At 37.8% G+C, this 19,191-nt stretch overlaps 2 protein-coding genes across 6 annotated transcripts in view; one reads left to right on the forward strand and one right to left on the reverse strand.

Moving 5' to 3' along the window:
• The window catches only part of LOC114877018 (neuroligin-1-like), a 32,768-nt gene extending 27,682 nt beyond the window's left edge, over window positions 1-5,086 (forward strand). The window contains exon 8 of the mRNA XM_029189088.2: window positions 1,337-5,086. Coding sequence (XP_029044921.1) covers window positions 1,337-2,426 — 1,090 coding nt within the window. The 3' untranslated portion in view covers window positions 2,427-5,086. The remainder of the gene's footprint in view (window positions 1-1,336) is intronic.
• LOC114877025 overlaps window positions 1-19,191 on the reverse strand; it is a 69,388-nt gene that overhangs the window by 40,396 nt on the left and 9,801 nt on the right. The window lies entirely within an intron of this gene.

Genomic DNA, 19,191 nt, shown 5'->3' on the forward strand with positions numbered 1-19,191 from the left:
TCGTGGCAGCTCGTTTTGAACGTGATATCGAGCGGATCCTTGCATTCAAAGTCTTTTCTTGTGGAAACTTTGGAACATCATATAAATCATTGAATATATGATATTCTATTTATCTAGAACTTTATCTGCTCGTTTTCGATGAAACGAAACGAATTTTATGCAGGTGTACTTGTTAATTTGAAAAAATCATTAGCGAAACTTGCACTGATTTGATAAGTGAAATTTTTAGAAAATTGCAAGTCTATAAAAATGAGTTTTAAGAGATGAACAGTTTAGTCTAAAGATTTCGTTGCAGATTCTTTCGAATGGTAGTTAATATCGCAAAGAGCCATCCCGAGATTCAATTATCGTTAAAGAGAATTGCTGTAATAACATTCAAAGATAACAGTTCTGATTTCATTTGTCACCATGGTTGACTTTAATTTCCAACAGTCGGGTCAGCATCATTCGTTTTATTAAAGCAATTTAACGCGGAAACGTTTAGATTAATCGATTTTTCTTTCTCGCCGTTGAAACCAATTTCGACGTCCACAAATCACAAGCATCGTTGAAGCAATTGTTGAAATGATTAGATTCTTAAACCATATTCAACCGTCCCGATATTGCTCCGCGCAATTTTAATTTCAATTAAGAGTTCCTATTTACGAGAGGTTTGATTTTGAAATAGAATATTTCAGGGAACAAAATCATTTTGGTATAATATTTCCATCAATGTGCCTGCGAGACGTTAGTGCCTTAATTAACATCGTTGTAACAAGTCTATCGCGAAACTTTAACAAGTTCGCCCGTAGAACTTTTCAAATTACGAACATCTCGCTTTTCCAATAGCCTGAAGTCGAAGCAATCAGTCGGTAGACTCGCTGACCATCCGCGTTAATTCCCGTAATTTAAAGTTGATGGACTTCGCCGTTCGATGCCTTCGAACAGATTCGCGTAGTAGACGTTCTATGAAAAGTGCAAACGACAATCGTGGAATTGAGACGACGTCCAGGGATTTGGATAATTGGGATCGAGAACAAATTACAGAGTGGTCAGCATAAAGTCCTAACTCTCAAAGTTACAATTACGATGATTCGGTACCGATTTCTTATTAAGTGTCAGTAACTACGGTCAGTAAAATTTCTCGATTTTAAAATAGAAAAAGATAACCGGTGATTTCATTTACACGAAGGAAACATTCGACCGCAACAACGCTTCTAAAGCAAACTACGAAGATATACGACTGTCCCTGAATCCCTATCGTTCCTATGTATCCGAATCGTTCGATCCAGAATACAATTTCCATCCCTGAAATCGTCTCGTCCAGCGTTCTAGGTTCGTGCCCGGGATGTTTCAGGGATCCGAACGGCGTCAGCCCGTTGACATCGGGATCCGATGGGCTACCGAACAGTCCGCCGTTCTGGGATTCGTACGATTCAATAAATCAGTTGTACCTGGAGGCTGGTCGTAGTACGGAAATGCGGTCGCATTACAGGGGCCACAAGATGTCCCTGTGGCTGAATCTGTTACCGCAGCTACATCGACCCGGCTACGAGATCAGCATGCGTCACCATCACCTGGCCGAAAGTCCCAGCCTCTACGAAGGCGCGGTACGTCCGCAGACCATGGCGCTTCCGCTACCAGCGCCCCCGCTTCCGGTGCCATCGCCCACCGAGCCGTCGTCAGTATCGAGCGCGATATCGACCACCGAGTGCACACCGAACGCAACTGTTGCCACGACACTGGCGACTACCACGAGGACGATGCAGCACTCGAACCTGGGCCCAGGACCCAATAACCTCCTTAGGAAATTAGCGTCCAGTCATTATCAGAGCTACACCACGGCTTTGACGGTCACCATAGCCGTCGGCGTGTTTCTGTTGCTACTGAACATCCTCATTTTCGCGGGGATTTATCATCAGAGAGACAGAAACGCCACGAACGCTGCTGGAGGATTATCATCCGCTTTCGGGGATAAGAAGAAAGAGGAATTATTGGAAGCTGGATGTTCCGGGATCGAGATGTCCTCCGGAAAACAAAGACTACCATCGTTGAACCTGATGGACTCGCCCTCTTCGAGTCCACCGGCTCACAAAACGAAACTGGCCCAAGAGCTCGAGCTACAATTGCAAGAGTTTCAGTGTTCACCACCTCCCGGTGGAGGCAAGAGGATACTCGAGCCACCGTTGTACAGTAGAAGTCCCTGTGTCCAAAGAACCCGCACACCGTCGCCCTGCGTCGACGCGACCACCGCAAGGATGGACGACGACGACGAAGACGGGGACAGCAGCAGCGACGATAACGACGACGAGAATCTCCCGGACCCCCCGCCGCCACCCAAGGCTCCGGCGCCCAACGTGGGTTTGTCTTGTCCAGGTATTCTTCGACAACCCGGGACACCCGGCAGTGCCAAGAAACGTGTTCAAATCCAGGAGATCTCTGTTTGAAAATGTTTCCACCCACACACACACACACACACACATCCACACCAAGTTTATTTACTTCGATCAGCGCTACTGCTGGCAGTGCGCGGTTCGAATGCTTCAATCTCTCGATTTGGATCAGGAATTAGAATTCAGCCAGTTGTTAAGAACGTCATGCCATGGATTTGAGAAGTTTTTAAGAAAGATGCCTGTGGATCTAGAAATGCGTTCAAAGGGCAATCGATAAACAAGAAGAAGAAAACAGTATTATTCAGAGAAGAAAGTCTGTGCTTATGGTTTATTAGAATCTTGTCCGGAGAAGAAAATTCATCATCGAAGATTTACTCTATTTAGTAGCCATAGAAGAGCCGGGGATCACTGTCAACTACGTAAAATTAAAAACAGAAAATTATTGAAATCTGTGCACAAATCGATGGCCTTAATGAAATTTGGTGCTCGAAGACACAGTAGGTGGGTACATACACGAAATCCGAGTGCAAATATTTTACAGTGTAATCCTACAGGAAGATCCCTAGGGACGAGCCCGAGGAGCGAGTATCTCCTATTCGAAAGAAATTTTTTCGCCCACGATTTTATTGATTGTTAATCGCGTGGAAGTGTTTGATACGTTCGAAGTTATCGTGAAGACAGACACCGATTAAAGCCCTTAGCTTGCTTGCTCGAGTTCTTCGGGATTAACAATATCGAGAGGATCTTGAGTCGGGCATTCGATAAGAAAAGAAAAACACGAGTCTTAAAGAACCATCGACTCTTTTATCTTCCTTCGAGGGTTCAGGATAGAAAGGCGAAGTTCGCTGCAGGTCGTTGCGACGCTCGACGCCGTGAAACGAGGGGATTGATATAATCTCAGGAACCCAAAAAACCGAAAAAAAAAGAAGCAACGCACGGAGGTGGCTTCCGGGCTTCCTTTATCCGAATTTTTCGGCGCACTAAGTGGAATTATTCGAGGAATTGGAAGGTCTGACCTTGACTTCTCGTGCTGTGACAGGAAGTCGAACGGGAAAATTGGACCTGATCAAGCGAAACTGCAGGTTAAGCAAGAAGGGAGCCTGTTAGCTAATGAATTGGTGAATCTGAAGTTCTCGTCAGTGTAATCGCGTGTGTATTTAGTTCCGTGCGCGAGTGCGTGTGAGAGGGAGAGAGAGATCGAATCTGAGAATGTCTGTGTGAGACAGAGAAAGAGCGAGCGAACGAGATAAATGATAGAAACGTCAAGTGGGCTTGCAAGAGAGTGGACAATATTAAATTGTAAATTATGCTCGATGCGAGGACGTAGAACGTGGAGAACGTTCTTCGAGGATGCTTACAAGGACGACGCAGCTGGGTGAGTTTCTACTATTTATTCTTTATTTTAATTTATTCATTTTAGTGACAGTTTATCTATAATTGAAAATGAGATTTAACCATATCGTGATAAAAATAAAATCGAAACTGGGCAAACAGTATTTCCTCACTGCCAACAACTCGCCACTTCTAAATTGAATGCAGACCAGAAAGCTGGTGACGGAAAATTGAATTACAAAAGTAGTTCTTGAACACAAATGGAATTTCCAATCGGTAATTTCGAGGGCGTATTTACGAGGATTGTTCCTCACTGTTCCCCAGCTCTCTCGAACAATTAGCCTTGATTACGTTTCGCTGAATGCAGAAACAAGGTTAGTCGTTTATCAAGTGGATAACAAACACGCGCAATAACTGACTGAGGGATTATTAACTTTCGAATGAAATAGAGTGAATTTTTAATAAATACGCTAACCGAACTCGCACGAAAAGCAAATTAAATTGCAGTGTTAATATTTATTATCAAAACGATACGAAAGATATATTGTTTCATCATATTTCATTTTATAGAAAAAAGAAAAATTCTCTACGATACCGAGTGTGATAATTTATGGTTGAGAATTTCTACTCCCTGCTAGTAGTACAAGTAAACGATAAACGCCAAGCACTGAGACTTTTACAACTTCCTGTACTATTTCTTCACGTTTCCTTCTTTTACTGTGGTATGGTTGTAGAAATAGCTACAACTACAGAGAGAAGTAACTGTTGACAAAGGCAATGGGGAAAGTCGAGACACAATTAAAGGAAAAGGTGCGTCGTTGTAAGCATCCGGGGAAGTCTGAGCGTTAAGGAAGAGCGAATGGAAGAAGTGGTTGCGCGAGGGGCCAGCCGTAAGTAAAATCTAACTACTAATTTAGTTTAGTTCGAGGAGCGCTCGCCATTGTAAAAGAAATCGTGCGTTCTGTATGAAGGGGTTGATTCTATTGAAACGTTTATCGAGCCGCGGCATGGCTTGAATTTTGAAAGAAAGAAAAATAAATGATGTATGTTCGTGAGAGAGAAAGAGTGAAAGACAAATTTGCAAGTGTTCTGTCGTTAATAACTCGTCGACGAATCGACGAGTCCTCGAATCGTTCGATCGGTTTCCATTTCATTCAATTCTCGCGATGATCCGACTCGAACGATACGCGGACTTGAAATAATTGCGAATTTTAGGATTCTCGATGAATTAACGCGTACCACATCGACGTTATCGGCGTCATTTCCACACAAAATTAGGCGGAAACATGTACACAAATACGATAAGGACATTGCATACAGACAAACACGTACACTTACACGATTATCAATGTTTGGAATGTTGGAATTTGTTTAAATAAATACTTAAAGCATTTAAAGCGTAAACATTGACGTTTTGATTCAGATCCTTAATCCTTTTTCTCTCGTACCGTTGATTAATCCTTCGTTTAAGCTTTCTCGTGGAACCAGGTGAGTGTTAATTTTATTTTATAAAGTGACGAACGAAACCAATCCTGTATCGAGGAAGCGACAAATAAAATCGAAAAAGAGAGATGTTGAAAACAGCGCGTTTTACGTGTTGGAAGATATACGCGAAACGTGACAGACGAGATTCTCTCCTGAGGCGGTTCTCCGTTTTCGCGAACGACGACACGCTCCGTTTCGATCACGAGGAAGCGGAGCGTTCCTCCTTGAAGATCTGCCAACATCGGCGATGCCAGCTGCCGTGAAAACCACGGGGACGCTCGATGTTTTAGGATAATGGAAATTCCGATTCCCTTGCGGCTCCTTGAGAACGAACAATCTCGAGGATCGTTTCCGCTCGGGTTATACAGGTTATTTCAAAATAAGTATCACCATTTGAAATATGACAAAATAAGTTAAAAGTATAGATTTGTTGTAAGGGGTTGAATATTGTTATCAGTACGTGATTTATACTGATATGACGTTCTTCGCGTTCAGTCATTTATATCGTCGATATGAATATCATGGGATGGTATTAAAATTTGTTCATTCATTTTGCTTTTGTTATCTGCGTAAAACTTTTATGTTTATCCTCCTGTTACGACCTGCTCAGTTCATTTTAAACGATTTTTCTTTGAAAGATTCATAAAAAAGGGAAACGTTCCACGTAAGTACGTTCTATAAGATTGTAATGGAGATTCATTTCTATAAAGAGAAAATATTTTTGTTAAAAGATTTAGATTTTGTTTGAACAAGAAGAACTGTAAAAATAAAAATGAGAACGATTTATGAAGCATAAGGGAAATTCGATGATTGTTTGTCTAAGAATTCACAAGATTCTGTAATAAAATTTTGGAGGTTTCAGGATTTTTCGGGTTGCAAGTTCAAAGCTTTGAAGTTGGCAAAGTTAGAAATTCCTATTCATAGAAGTTCAAAAAATATCTGCTTTCTGCAACTAATTTAAAGTAATATCAGAATTCTGTCTACTTTCCTGCTCACTGCAAGCGTACATGGAGGAACGAGAAACCATTGAAGACGAGAAAGTTTGATTTCTGTTTAAGGGAAATTTGAAGTAATCCTTATACATAAATTTTTCAACCAATGTGGAATATTAGAAGATAATTAGAAAAGGGGGAGATTGAAGCACGGGGTATAAATTCATTTGAAAATTAAGTTCCTAAATCCTAAATGCAAAATTGTGTTCGTGTGGTTGTATGTGCACGTTTAACTTTAGAACAATGCTGAATTTCTCTGCTGGATTGAAGTTGGAACAGTTACGAACTTTGAGTTAAATTCAGAGAAATTTCTGCATTTATCGATCCATCGTGTCCAAATAGTAGAAGCAACTTAAAGGAAAATATGAAATATAAAGAAGAAAATATCTACTTTGAACAAAATTTCCATAGGAAATGAATAAACTGCAGTGTGAACATGACGCAAAAATTTGCAAGACGCATTGCGTTAAACTTACTCTGAATTCCTTGAAAAAGTCGAAAGATATTCAGTATTAAAGGTGGAACAGAAAAATAGAAAAACACGGACGTGAAAAGAGGAAACAGAAGGAGAAGATCGTACATCAAGGCAGTCGAGCACCCGGCCAGGTAGCGTACCGGAAGAAATAAGAGTAACGTATGCTCTACCTTCCGGTTTTCTCTTGCTTCTCTGCTTCTGCTCGACGTGCTCTTCGTCCTCACAGCTGGTGGCCTCGTATTGACGTCTCATGGTCTTCCTTGCGGAGGGTGGCCGAAGCTCGAGGTTTAATGGGGTGCTTCCCGCCTCTTCAGGGCCGAACCAACGAGACCCGCCGCAGGCTCAAGTATAATTAGTCATGCCATACAGTCCATGGCATAGACCGAGTGTACCTACTATATAGGCTGTCGCACCTGATCGTACGAACGATCAGAAATATAACACCATTACAAAATATTTTTTCAATTAATACTTCCTTGATTATATAAAATGAAATACCTATTTCTATTTTGAATGCAATTTTTATCATTGTTTCATTCATCCATCTATTGCCTAACTTTTGGGGCGGAAATAAATAAAAGCGTTCATTTTAAAGAATTCAGGAACTGAAATTTTCCATTTCAGTTACCGAAACGTTTCATCAAAATAAAAACCCCGTATAAAATAAAAGTTCGACAAACTATACCCCAATTTCAATTAAACTTTTTCCTCGGGCAACCATATACCCGTTTCGATCTCGTTGGCAGAGGGAACTGAAAAGTCAGACTTGGAAACAAAAAAAGAAAGAAAATCATGGCAAAGGAAAGCGTTTTTACGATGGTATTTGCTTCACGTACGAGCACACAGCTACCAGCATGAAGTATTTGACGGCCGTTTACGAGCAACATACTGAACGTGCAGCGATAACGTTCCGCCATGGGTATCACGCCATTTTATGATCGCATGAAAAGCATTTTTCGAAATAAAAATCCTCAGCTTTTACGATCGTTAAAGACTACATTGTGATTTTTATACTCTCGCTTCGTTTGGCAGTCTGGTCGACGTCGGATTTCATTTTCGTGAAAATTAAATAGAATCTGAAATACGTCTACTATGTTTTATTGGCGAAATAAATATTTTCAGGTGGTACTCAAATATTTTTCATTTCGCTCTTTTATATCAACGAATGCAAGGTTGTTGTTGCGGCACGACTTTTCAATGCTCAAGGTGATATTCATTTTCAATTCGTATTAAATGATATTTCTGTAAACGGTTTGAAAGGGAAGGAAAATATTGAAGGAGTGTTGAAAAATTTTTCAGATCTTTTGATGGAAAGTCCCGTTTACGTGCTTTTAACGGACCTCTCGGAATGTAAGTAGAGAACGATCTATAGATAAACGTCGACGAGCTTGGTTGCTCGTAGTTTAAAAGGTTGAGCAAATATTTCCTTGAAAGTATTCCTTCTTTATGAACTGTACAGAGAGAGGAAGAGAGCTGTGAGGCCGTAACACTCTACTAAGGTCGTACCCTCTGTTTACGATGGTGTAAAAAACACTTTTGACAAGAACTTTTTACACCTTACGAGTATCAGCCACTATGATATGGGGTTCTTAGCTTCGGTTTATTTAAGATTTCAAGAAAACTTGAACTTGACTTTTCGAGATAAATTTCAGAACCAACTGGATCTTGAAAATTGGTATTTCGAAATTTGAAATTTCTATTTTTTCGAATCTGGAAATTTCTGAAAAATACATGGTGGTATGGAATCACGCTCATCGATACCTCACACACGTTTCATTCGTAAATTGCGGTTTGCTGTCGGCCGATTTTGCAATTCAGCAGAGTTATGTCCAAGGGATCGATTGTACAACCGGCCATTAGTAGCGCAGTTAGGGAATAATTAGATAACACGTGTACATAGCTTATAACACTAAAATATCCATGTCCAATGACAATGTTTCAGTTATTCTATGTATAATTTAAATTGAATTTCTAATATAATTTCAATTATTTTACATCCAATTAAATTTTAATGCAATTTTATAATTAAGTGTGTTTGCGATACAATCACCTCAAGTTAATCATGTCAAGATGTCGTAGAACTGAAAACAATTTTCTTACAAGTCTATCGGCGTTCAAGGAAAACTTGTAAATTCGTAGGGGATGAAACAGGTTCGATGGAGAGTCGAAAGCGCCATCAACCGTGTTAATCCACTCTGTTAGCTCTAACGACGGGCGTGGTTTATACCCTCGGCTTTTACCGAATCGCCCAAGCACTGGCAATGAGCCTCCTTCACATTTACCAACCACTTTGCTATTATCTAATTTTCTGCTTACCGTAAAATGCGTTTAGTCGCGCTTCGAACGTGTAGGTGAACGCGACGTGTTCAAAAGAGAGCTGCTTTTATTCCGATAAAATCAACTTCGCACAATAAACTGGTAAAATATCTTTTCAGCGGTTTAAAACAACAATTGATCCTTGAATTCATTAAGAGCACTTAGATACTTCCTCGACTGTGTCAACAATAAAAGAACATTCGGAATGAAGATCATCAAGATAAAAGGCGAAGTTTTATCAGCAGTAAACATTAGTTATTCGAGCGGTAATTGGGACTCAATAAACTGGAGCGTTGATCGAATCGATTACTCGTGTTTGAAAATAGTTTTTGCTGTCGATAACGAATGAAATGGAGGATCGGAGAAAAGAAACGAAAAAAAAAATAAAACAAAAAACGTCAATCCGTTCAGCTGTCCCGTTATCGAAGCGGAACAAGATCGATATTTTCTCGTGATTTATACCACGCAGAAATGAAAATTCTCTTTTGGTTACATCTTTCATAGGCTGTCGAAGCGAATTCAACGATGGCCATTTAAATCGCTTGACGAACGTCGATTCTCTGCTATCCGTTCATGGGAGGAAATGAGTGATTACCGGAAATATATCAGATGGCACGTGTGTTCCATGAATGAGACGCTTTATTCGTCAAATGGAGGAATTATTATTCTGAACACGAAGAATTCTTACACTCCATTTTTTCTAACTTTGAAAACTTGGGACACTTGGAAAAGCTTCATTGAATCTTCTTTTTTCCACATAACTACTTCAAGTTGTTGACTTATAATTAATTAAGCTTTTTATGTAATTTAGTGTTCTACCATTGTTTGCTTTAATTACTCTTCCAAGGATGCTTAATCTTATCATTGAGCAGGAGTTTAGTCTTCTTGGGGAACTCCATTTGTAGAAGATGTTCTTGGGAGATAGTCGGTTCTCACAATCGATTTTGGTTTACCGCAGAATTCACGAGTCATCGGGACTGATAAAACTTCCGACAACATATCTATTTTACGTTAAATCGTTAGATTCCTCCCCGCCTTCACTCCTTTCTCTTCCTCATAACTTGACTCATTCATCTTGCAAAATCACGTTTTATCTACTTATATAAATCATGTTAAATTCATTCTGTATAAATGCTTTCAATTATCGAAGGACAAAGAATATTTTCCTTTATCCTATTTCTTTCTTTTTTATTTCTGCACGAGCAAGAATCTGAGCAGTGCATCTTTTCGTCGCGACAGCACGTTCGGCTATCTCGGGAACGGATCAAGGGTGTTGGGATGGAATTTCGCGGGTCTAATCGATACTTCCAACTGGTGTCAGCAACACGATTTCCGGAAATTCGCGTAGAGCATAGAATGGCCTGCATCTTCGGCATGCCTGCACCTGTTGAATTAGGACATCGATCGAGGCTCCTTACGAGCAGATGAATGCCAGCCAAGAAAGGAGGGTCGGACTTGCTTCAGCTTCGAAGCTACTGAATAAAGTGATAAATTTCACGGAATACGAACTTTCCGACAGTTTTATCTGCTTCTTTCGTTGTACCATGGAACAGAGAAGTTAATGGCGAGAGTGTGTATCGGTAAAAGCTTAGTGCGTTTAGAGGGGTTAATTCACGAGACGCTAAAACCGAATGGATGAAATCGAAAACCGATTCGAAAATGTATGATTTTATACTAAACTTTGCCCTGTAATATCGAGTCACAATCGTGACGCAACTTACGAAATTATGAAATATTAATAAATGTATTGAAAATATATTGAATCAGAAGAATAAAAAATTATAAAAATAGAAATAAAATATTTTGAGCTCAGAAATACTTTCCAATTTTTCTTAAAAAACATACTTTTCTGAGCTGCGTCACTTTTCAAATATACGTGAGATTTATTCTTCTGTACCTATGGGGTAGCGCGAAGAAATATTTCATTGGTCGGAGGAATCGATACCAAGCGCGGGGTTGAAGTGTTACAAGACGTGGCACCGCGGACGACGTCAGTGTAAATCAAAACATTATGTCGGTCGGCCGTTCTCCGTGTTTCACCCCTTTAAAAGCAAATGTATCACTCGGTTTGTCAACGCGATCGAAATAATGCGTCACGCATCCTGTGTTCGGATTTTGACACTGCTTTCCGGTAAATTCATCGGAAATCGTAGAAATCGCGAGTTTGGTGGGTGCATCTCGGCGAGGTGAACAAAAAGAGGGTGATGGTCTTCGTTTGGTTAGGAAACGAGTGAGTGTTCTATTCCTCTCTATCTTATATATCATTTGTATAAAAACTAAAAAGAGTTCTGTCAAATGATAAATGTATACATTTTGACAATCAATAATTTATACCCTGATTCGTGTAAATTTAATATGAAATACAGTTTTCTAAGGGTTTTTAAAATGGTTTGGTTGATCGATAATGATTCATGTGGAAAGAAGTATATATAGCTTGTTAAAAAGACCAGTATTTATTGCACATCATTTGTTTCCTGCTTCACGAGAAAATTTAAAATTCCCTTGCGTTTATTCAAACTGAAGCGTTGATAGATGGCACGTCAATAGAGCTGTTGAATTTTAAATCGCTCCTGCTAGTGCAACGATGGCGAACATTTTTGGCGGTGGACCAAAATCAGATTAAAAATTTTGTAATTAAACTGACAACGAGTACTTTGAAAAATAACAACAATTTTTATATTTACAGTCTACCTTGCAATTGTCTCGCAAGTTAGGTGTTTGTCATCGTTACGCTAGTGATAGAACGGTATCGAACACTTTTAATATTTAATAAGTTCTTTAGCATTACGTCACTTTGACTTTCACATGTTGGAATATAACGTTTATATGAAAACTAAAATGAAAAGTTAAACATGTGTTGAAAAGAAAAACCAATTATCGGAATAGATTTGTCTTTCTGTTATTTATAATTTACAGGTGTATAAAATCGGGTAATTTCATCGTGTAAATTATTTTACCAAATTTCCTCTGTACACTTGATTCCTCGATTAACAGTCACGCGATAGAACGTTCAAAGGGTTCTGAATCTATTCCCTGTACTTGTGTTACCGTATACGTTATGCAGCGGAAGCTTACTATCCCAATCGTATCACGTTTACAGTTCTGGAAGCGATACTCCAAGTTTGCACTGTATCGACTGCCACTTCACTTGCAATAAACTTTCCTACCTTCCTTTGACGTAACATGATCACGTACGAGGGTGTACCTCGTCACCATTTGCACCAAGTTTCGCAACTATTTCCATAGATTTATTGTTGTGAGACAATAATATTTTGGCGTTAAATTGCTTATAGAAGATACGTGAAATCTGAAAGGGTTTGAAGAATTTTCATAGAAAACTTTTCTTAGAAAAATGTTCATAGGAAATAGTTATCGAAACGATACGAAATAGGAAAATAGAATTGCTTGAATATTTGCAATAGAGAGTATTGAATGGCCATCACCAGATATAGGCGATCTGGCGTCCCGACGACGGTAATGGGAACGCCGTCGAATCGAATATTAAGTGTTATTTACCGCGGAAAGGGCGATTTGGGGATCGTTGCGGAATTACACGCGGTTTTCATTGTGACCGCGTGAACAAGCGATCGAAAAAACTGATGAAAGAAAATTAATTACGGAAATAAGTGTACTCGATTATTACAGAAATATTTAACAGTGATATTATAATTCATTAAACAACTCTGTAATTTCTCTTTGAAATTCTCTAACTTATTTCATCCATAATTTCTATTGTATTATTATTTTTGTATAACAACGTCAGGCTGGTTTTGAACGCGAACTTTGATGAATAGCCTTTCTCTAACTTTATACAATACCTACTCGATATAACGAAGTCACTGAAAGTTCATCAAATTCTGCAAATAAACTCGCTGTTAGGTCTATAAGCTTCGTAAGATCAATAAGTTGAATACTAGCTGTTGAAGAGAAATATTTTCCATTGAAAATAATAGCGTTGAAATCGAATCAAGTCTATATACCTATACCCTTTTAAAGATTAATGGAATGCAAATTGATTTCCTCCGAAAATCTGATAATTTTTAAAATGAATATTTCACGTAAATAATAAAGCGCAGTAAAAACGGTAGCGAATTTGGTTTTGTTCCTAAAAAGCCTCGCGATCACTTAATTATTTCGATTTTACGAGGAATGTTTAACGAGCACAGGTGTTTCTGTTTCGCGTGAAACGAATTTCAATCACTAATTTGATCGGACACCTGAATCGCCGAGGGGAGATTCCATTAGCAACGATTAACACTTACAAAATGGAGGGTGGAAATAGTTTTCACCGAAACGATGGTAATCCGTGGAAAAATGAATAGCCGCGAATTTGCGAGCAGTGGAAAATACTCGAATTTCCGGCAGATATTAAAATAATCACTCGCTCTACCGATTGTGCGTTAATAGTGATAATTAAAGAGATCAATATCAACTTCTAATCGTGTACCTAAAATTGGTAGGTTGTTACGAAATTTGTAACAATTATTTTCTGGAAATTAAGGATAATTTGTCTCCTATCGCAACATGGTGGCGAAAGATAACAAACGCAATTTGTTGTGGTATTTTTATAATGCTAGAACGCGTTGGTCATTATTTTCAATAACCACTATACACGAATTTTGCATCACGATATTTTTCATTGTGTCAGCGAACATTGCGGTCCTCTAAAAGCAACCAGTTTGCGGTATTAGTAAAGAGTATGTTCATTTAATTTACAAAATACAAACACAGTTTATTTTGCTGTATTTTAGTAATATAGAAAGAAAAAAAATATCGTGGTATGTACCATTGGTCCGTGTTAAATGTTAATATTGCAAAATCAAAATTTGCGAGTCAAACTAGCTGGAATTTCTCGATATGTCGGTGATTCGGTGCGATCTTGTGTACTGGGGTGTTAAAATCAATAATTGTTTAGTAGTTATGTAAACCATAACGTTTTAGAGTTCGATTTCGGGGAATTTACACGTTATCGGTTTTCTGAATAAATTGTTCAAAAGAAACAGGTGCAGAACGGAATTTCTATTTCGACAGATTAAATTGCTCGAAAAAATTGCTATAGACGTGTTAACCAAATGTGAAAATTGTAATTTATCAAATAGATACAAATTTTTGCAATTAATTTTTGCAATTATCACAGTTTGACGAAACAGAAGCTTCTTTCAAAGACTAAAATACTGAATATTAGGATTAATTTAATAAATTTCAGGACTCTTTAAAAGCCCATTATCTCTCACAGGTTACAAGAAAAACTATCGTGTTTCTTCAGTGCAACAAGAAATTCTATTAAACTTTATGCAGGTCAGGTGTCTCGTCAAACTTTGTTCTTTTCAAAGACACGTTTCTATCGCGCTTATCATTTTGCATTTTCATGTTACGTTCCAGAATCGTGAAACTTCTAAACAACGTTTGTTTCGTCAAGTAATTTCATTAACGATTCTCGTTCAGACACGAAAGCTGCTTCATCGCCGATTCAACAGATATGAATTTTGTAAGCGGATCATCCTTTCGTGAGAAGATTTCGGAATCCACGGATTTCGGTGTAAAAATCGAATAAAATATCGAAAGGAGACCTCTAGCTTTTCCTCAAACTTTCAGTGTAATTAGATAGTGGGTTTAGCGAGGGGTCTAAATTGAACTAATAACAATCAAGAGGGAAACGGAATGCGAAACTTGAATCGTCGAGAATTCTAACCGTTGAATCGAGTGTTGATATTGGTAGAGGGTAATAGACAGCGTTAGGGGTGATAGAGAGAGCGTGAAGAGAAGCAGTCACGAGGGTTGCCTGCCATTTGTCACCCTAATACTTGGGCGACGGTGTGCCAGTAGCGGACAAGACACGCGAAGGGTGGGTGACCCTGTCGCAAGAGCATTTCACGCGATATATCCGAGTTTCCGATATAGGTCTATGGGTATTCGTGCCACGTCAACTCCCAACCCCCATGTATATTCTCGCCATTCCGATAGAACAGAGTCTGCGGGTTCCAACGGATGAAAAATCTACCCCGTAAAGCGTCGCATGGGGATCGAAGGATAAATGATCACTGTGTTCTTATGGGAATGAAAATTAAATGTCGCATTCAAGCCAGTAAATGTAACACCGACTTGAATGATACGAGATTGAAAGAAAAGTTTAACTTCAAGTTAAACCAATACGACGTTTGTAGTTGTCGCATACCGGTGTGGATTATGCGGTACGGAAACAAGCAGTGCACTTTATCACTCGCTCATGGGACTTACGAACCTGCAACGCAATAAACTGAGCTTCTAGCTCGACCTTTTTGCGCTCCGAACGCGTGGAAAAACAAAATTTCCACTAGCTGCTGATCTGAATGATATCACCGCTCTTGAGATATTGTTCAGGAAAAATTTTCTATATTCTCTACGCGAGTTTATATTACTATATGAAATATAAAAAAGGACAATAACGCAAGCTAAACTAAAAATATGATGGGTTGTACCATAAAAGTATAAGAATTCTCTGAACATAAGAGCTCAGATGCAACCTACAATGGCGAAACGTTGTGGTTATTGCAGCTAATATGAGCCACTCGCTCTCTGTCATCTCCAGCTGTCTGCAAATGGCTACTGACGTTACTGACATTAACTTTTTTTATCAAGAAGGCGTTCAGTCTTGCAGTAAAGTTTTATTCCTTATTTTTGCAATATTTTGTTATTCGTGTCGGGAGCGAATAGTGGAAATTATTTCAAATTTGATTGCTCGAAATTCGCGATACCTCGAACAGAAAGTATTTCATCATCGACGTATGATTGAAATGTTATTTCACGCAATCGCTTGTATTTCTGCTATAACCGCGTTTTGTTCGTGACACAGGCGGGGAAAGATTGCGCAGTCTGCAACGGTAAACGGAAAATTGCTGTCTGGTTGAATAAGCTTGGAAAGGATTTCGAAGCTTGTATCCAGAATATATTTCATGGCCCGAAAAAGGATCGTGAAAAATATTTAAACGAAGATCTTGATTCGCGGTAAATCGTGCGATAGGGAGAGCTGCAGGAAACTAAAGTTATTTTATACACCATTAACATGCGCACGGCGTAAAATGGAGCGGTATGTACAAAAGAGGAGGAGGAGGTTTAAAATTTAAATTACAAATTCAGCTTTATGTAAAAAAAAACCGATTACCGTAAAATCACGAAGCGAAAAGTGTGTTTAATCGAAAGGATTACACATCTTTATTAACATTCGTATTTTTTTTATCAATTCGGAATGATATGCAGTTAATCGGTGATGGTGATTTCGTATCGAAGAATGAAAAACGTACGATAATTTACAGGCCTCGAGGCTGAACGACGTTTAAAATATCCGAGAAATATATCATCGAGGGGAGATACACAGCGAATGGTGAATGGAATTTTTATGAACTTCGAGGGGACCAGAATTAATCGTCCATAATGATTTAATAGATTTGAATCAATAAAATCATGTCCTGATGTTCTGTTGATATTCTATGCGAACGAGAGATCGTTTGCAATCGTTTAAATAAATTTTCTGCAGAGTAATCAACGTTAAATTGAAGTTTTAATTTTATAATCAGCAGAGCTTTAGTATGTCTGACTATATGTAGCTATTTCCACTGTGGTGCTCAAAGTGTAGAAACAAACACAGAAAAAAACAGATTTAATATTATATTAATAAATTTTAGAGAACTTAAACTTCAAAAAAATTAATAAGGATGTGTTTCCACCATCGTTGGGTTAAATTAAATTGTTTATATTTTAATTTCCCTTTTCTCGCTTTTCTAATTTATCGCCGGATCAAAAGGTATTTTAATTACACGAGCCTCGGAAGCAAACTTTTAAACAGCCTATGGAATTTGATTCCCTGTGTAAATCAGACAATACAAATTTACATTGTACAAAGTAGACAACAGGAAAGCTTTTCTCTTTTAATTAACATGTTAATTTGCCATTGTACGGTTCAACTCCAGCTCCAACGAATTTTTAATCAATGATAAACGAATGAAATCAGAATAATGAATCGCGTAATCTGTTTTAAACATGTTATAGCTAATTCTTTCAACTGTTTGTAATTATAACTGGAATCTGAAATACATCAAACAGTTTATATCATTAATTGGAGCGGGCTTAATTGATATCATTCAAAGGAACGGAGAACTGTCTCTACCCTATTAATATGAAGCAGAGAGAAACCAGTGAGACGAAAATCAAATATTCATTTCGCTCTGTCTGTGCTTTCATCCTTGTATTAAATACATATTATGTTATTACATCTTACACACGGCCGCTAATTGCTTAGAACATTGCTATATTAGCTATCAATCGTTTCCCTCTAAATAAGATTTATTTACTTTTTTCACTTTAATAACGTTAAATAATCAAATGACCGATGAGTAAGTTTTTATCCATAGTAGAAATATCCCGTTTTTTTATCAAGAATGGATAAAACGAATTTGCATCTGAACCATTTATACACGTTATCAACAATTTGCAAATGCTGAAATATCGCTTCATCCATTTTGCATAATTGGTCTCTATACGATGAAAAAATTTCGATGAACAAAATGGAAAACAGAAGTTGTATAATTTTTAATATTCTCAATCCATTTATATGATAATAAACATGGTATTATTATTCAATTATTAACATTTAATTATTATAGAATAATGATACTAATAATTGTATTCTTTTCTCAGTTTCCATTCTCCCTCTTATCATTATTATATAATTTGAATTCCGATATGCAACGAGTGAAACACTGTTTTGAAGTTAATTAATATCTTCCATCTGCTGAATCGTAAAATGTTTCATGATTAAGCTGTATTTATTTTCAACCATTTCCGATCGATCAGTTATTAATTTTTGAACGTAATTATCGATACTAGCGTATACGAATAATTAGTACATAAATTAATAACACTTCTGCTATAATATTCTTATTGTATCTCCGTTCTTTTATCCTCTGGGTATAATTTTATCTCCTTGCATATTCTTTAATAATATTGATGTTTTATCAATAACTTTTAGTTATAACATTCTCTCTATAGACACAATTTTCAATTACGAATTTCCAAATAGTAATTAGATGATTAATATCAAATGAACTGGAATGAGAAACCTGTCAATTGATGACTCCCGTTTTGAATTGATAATTCTCGTTTCCAATGATCAAGTTCTGAATTTGATCACCAGCTTCGACAGAAACAAACTATAACATGTATCGGGATGTGATGAGGTTGTAATTACGGCCGCTAATTAAGTAAACTCGTATAGAAGAGGGAAAACCAGAACCATGTAAAGTACATGGTCAACAAGTTTTGATCATTGACAACTTCGCTTCGTTTACATAAGAGAAAATTGAAATACCTGAAGTTTGAAAGCAAAATGTTATTACTATAAAAATTAACCTGTTAATATTTTATTTGGGGATGTATAATTTAATTTAATTCTAATAAATTATCTACCTAAAAGGTTAGAGATAATGAAGCGTTCAAGGTATCATAAGAAAAATTCGCATTCGTTCGGCGTAAAAATGGAGGACGATAAGGATTCGATTAGGATGCAGAAAAATATAGTCGAAATAAATTTGAAGGATAAACGAAATAACGCGACGAGGCATTATCGTTCGTAAATATAGTGCGGACGTATCGATGTCTCGGGTGTGCAACAGAGCCGCCGTAAATCAGTGATTTATCTCTGACCTATTTGAAGTTTATAATCATGGGCTGCCGGTTGCAGACGATGTGTTGCACTTTAATTCAAATACGTTATCAGGTGCAACGTCAGCGACGCGTGCGATCCTGTACAATTCGATGTTTCGAACGTATCTGCGGTTCATCTCATAATATTGGTATTGCGTTTCGAAGATAGCATGGAATCACAGCCATAACAGGAACTAGATATAATGATAACTTTAATGTAATTGGATCCTTTTTGCTTTCAGCATGGATCTGCTCTATAAACGCTGCGTTTGGCGAATTGCTAGGCTCGTTGTTGAAAGGATGCGTATTGCGCACAAAAAAATAATAGAAAAACATATGGCATTTTGAAGTTTCCTATCTATTTTTGATCCTTGCTTGGAAAATTTCAGCTAAAATCAATTTTACTCAACAAAATGTATTTTGTTATTAGCTATGTCTAAATTCAGTTGGTCGAAATTCAAAAATGCTAGGCAGTGCACTTGGTAAAGTGTAATTATTCATTTCAAGCCTGCCCCCGTCGCCGCGTAAATCTCAATGAAAA

The sequence above is a fragment of the Osmia bicornis genome, chromosome 13 (genome assembly GCF_907164935.1).
Source record: "Osmia bicornis bicornis chromosome 13, iOsmBic2.1, whole genome shotgun sequence".
In the NCBI taxonomy this organism is placed as follows: Eukaryota; Metazoa; Arthropoda; class Insecta; order Hymenoptera; family Megachilidae; genus Osmia; species Osmia bicornis.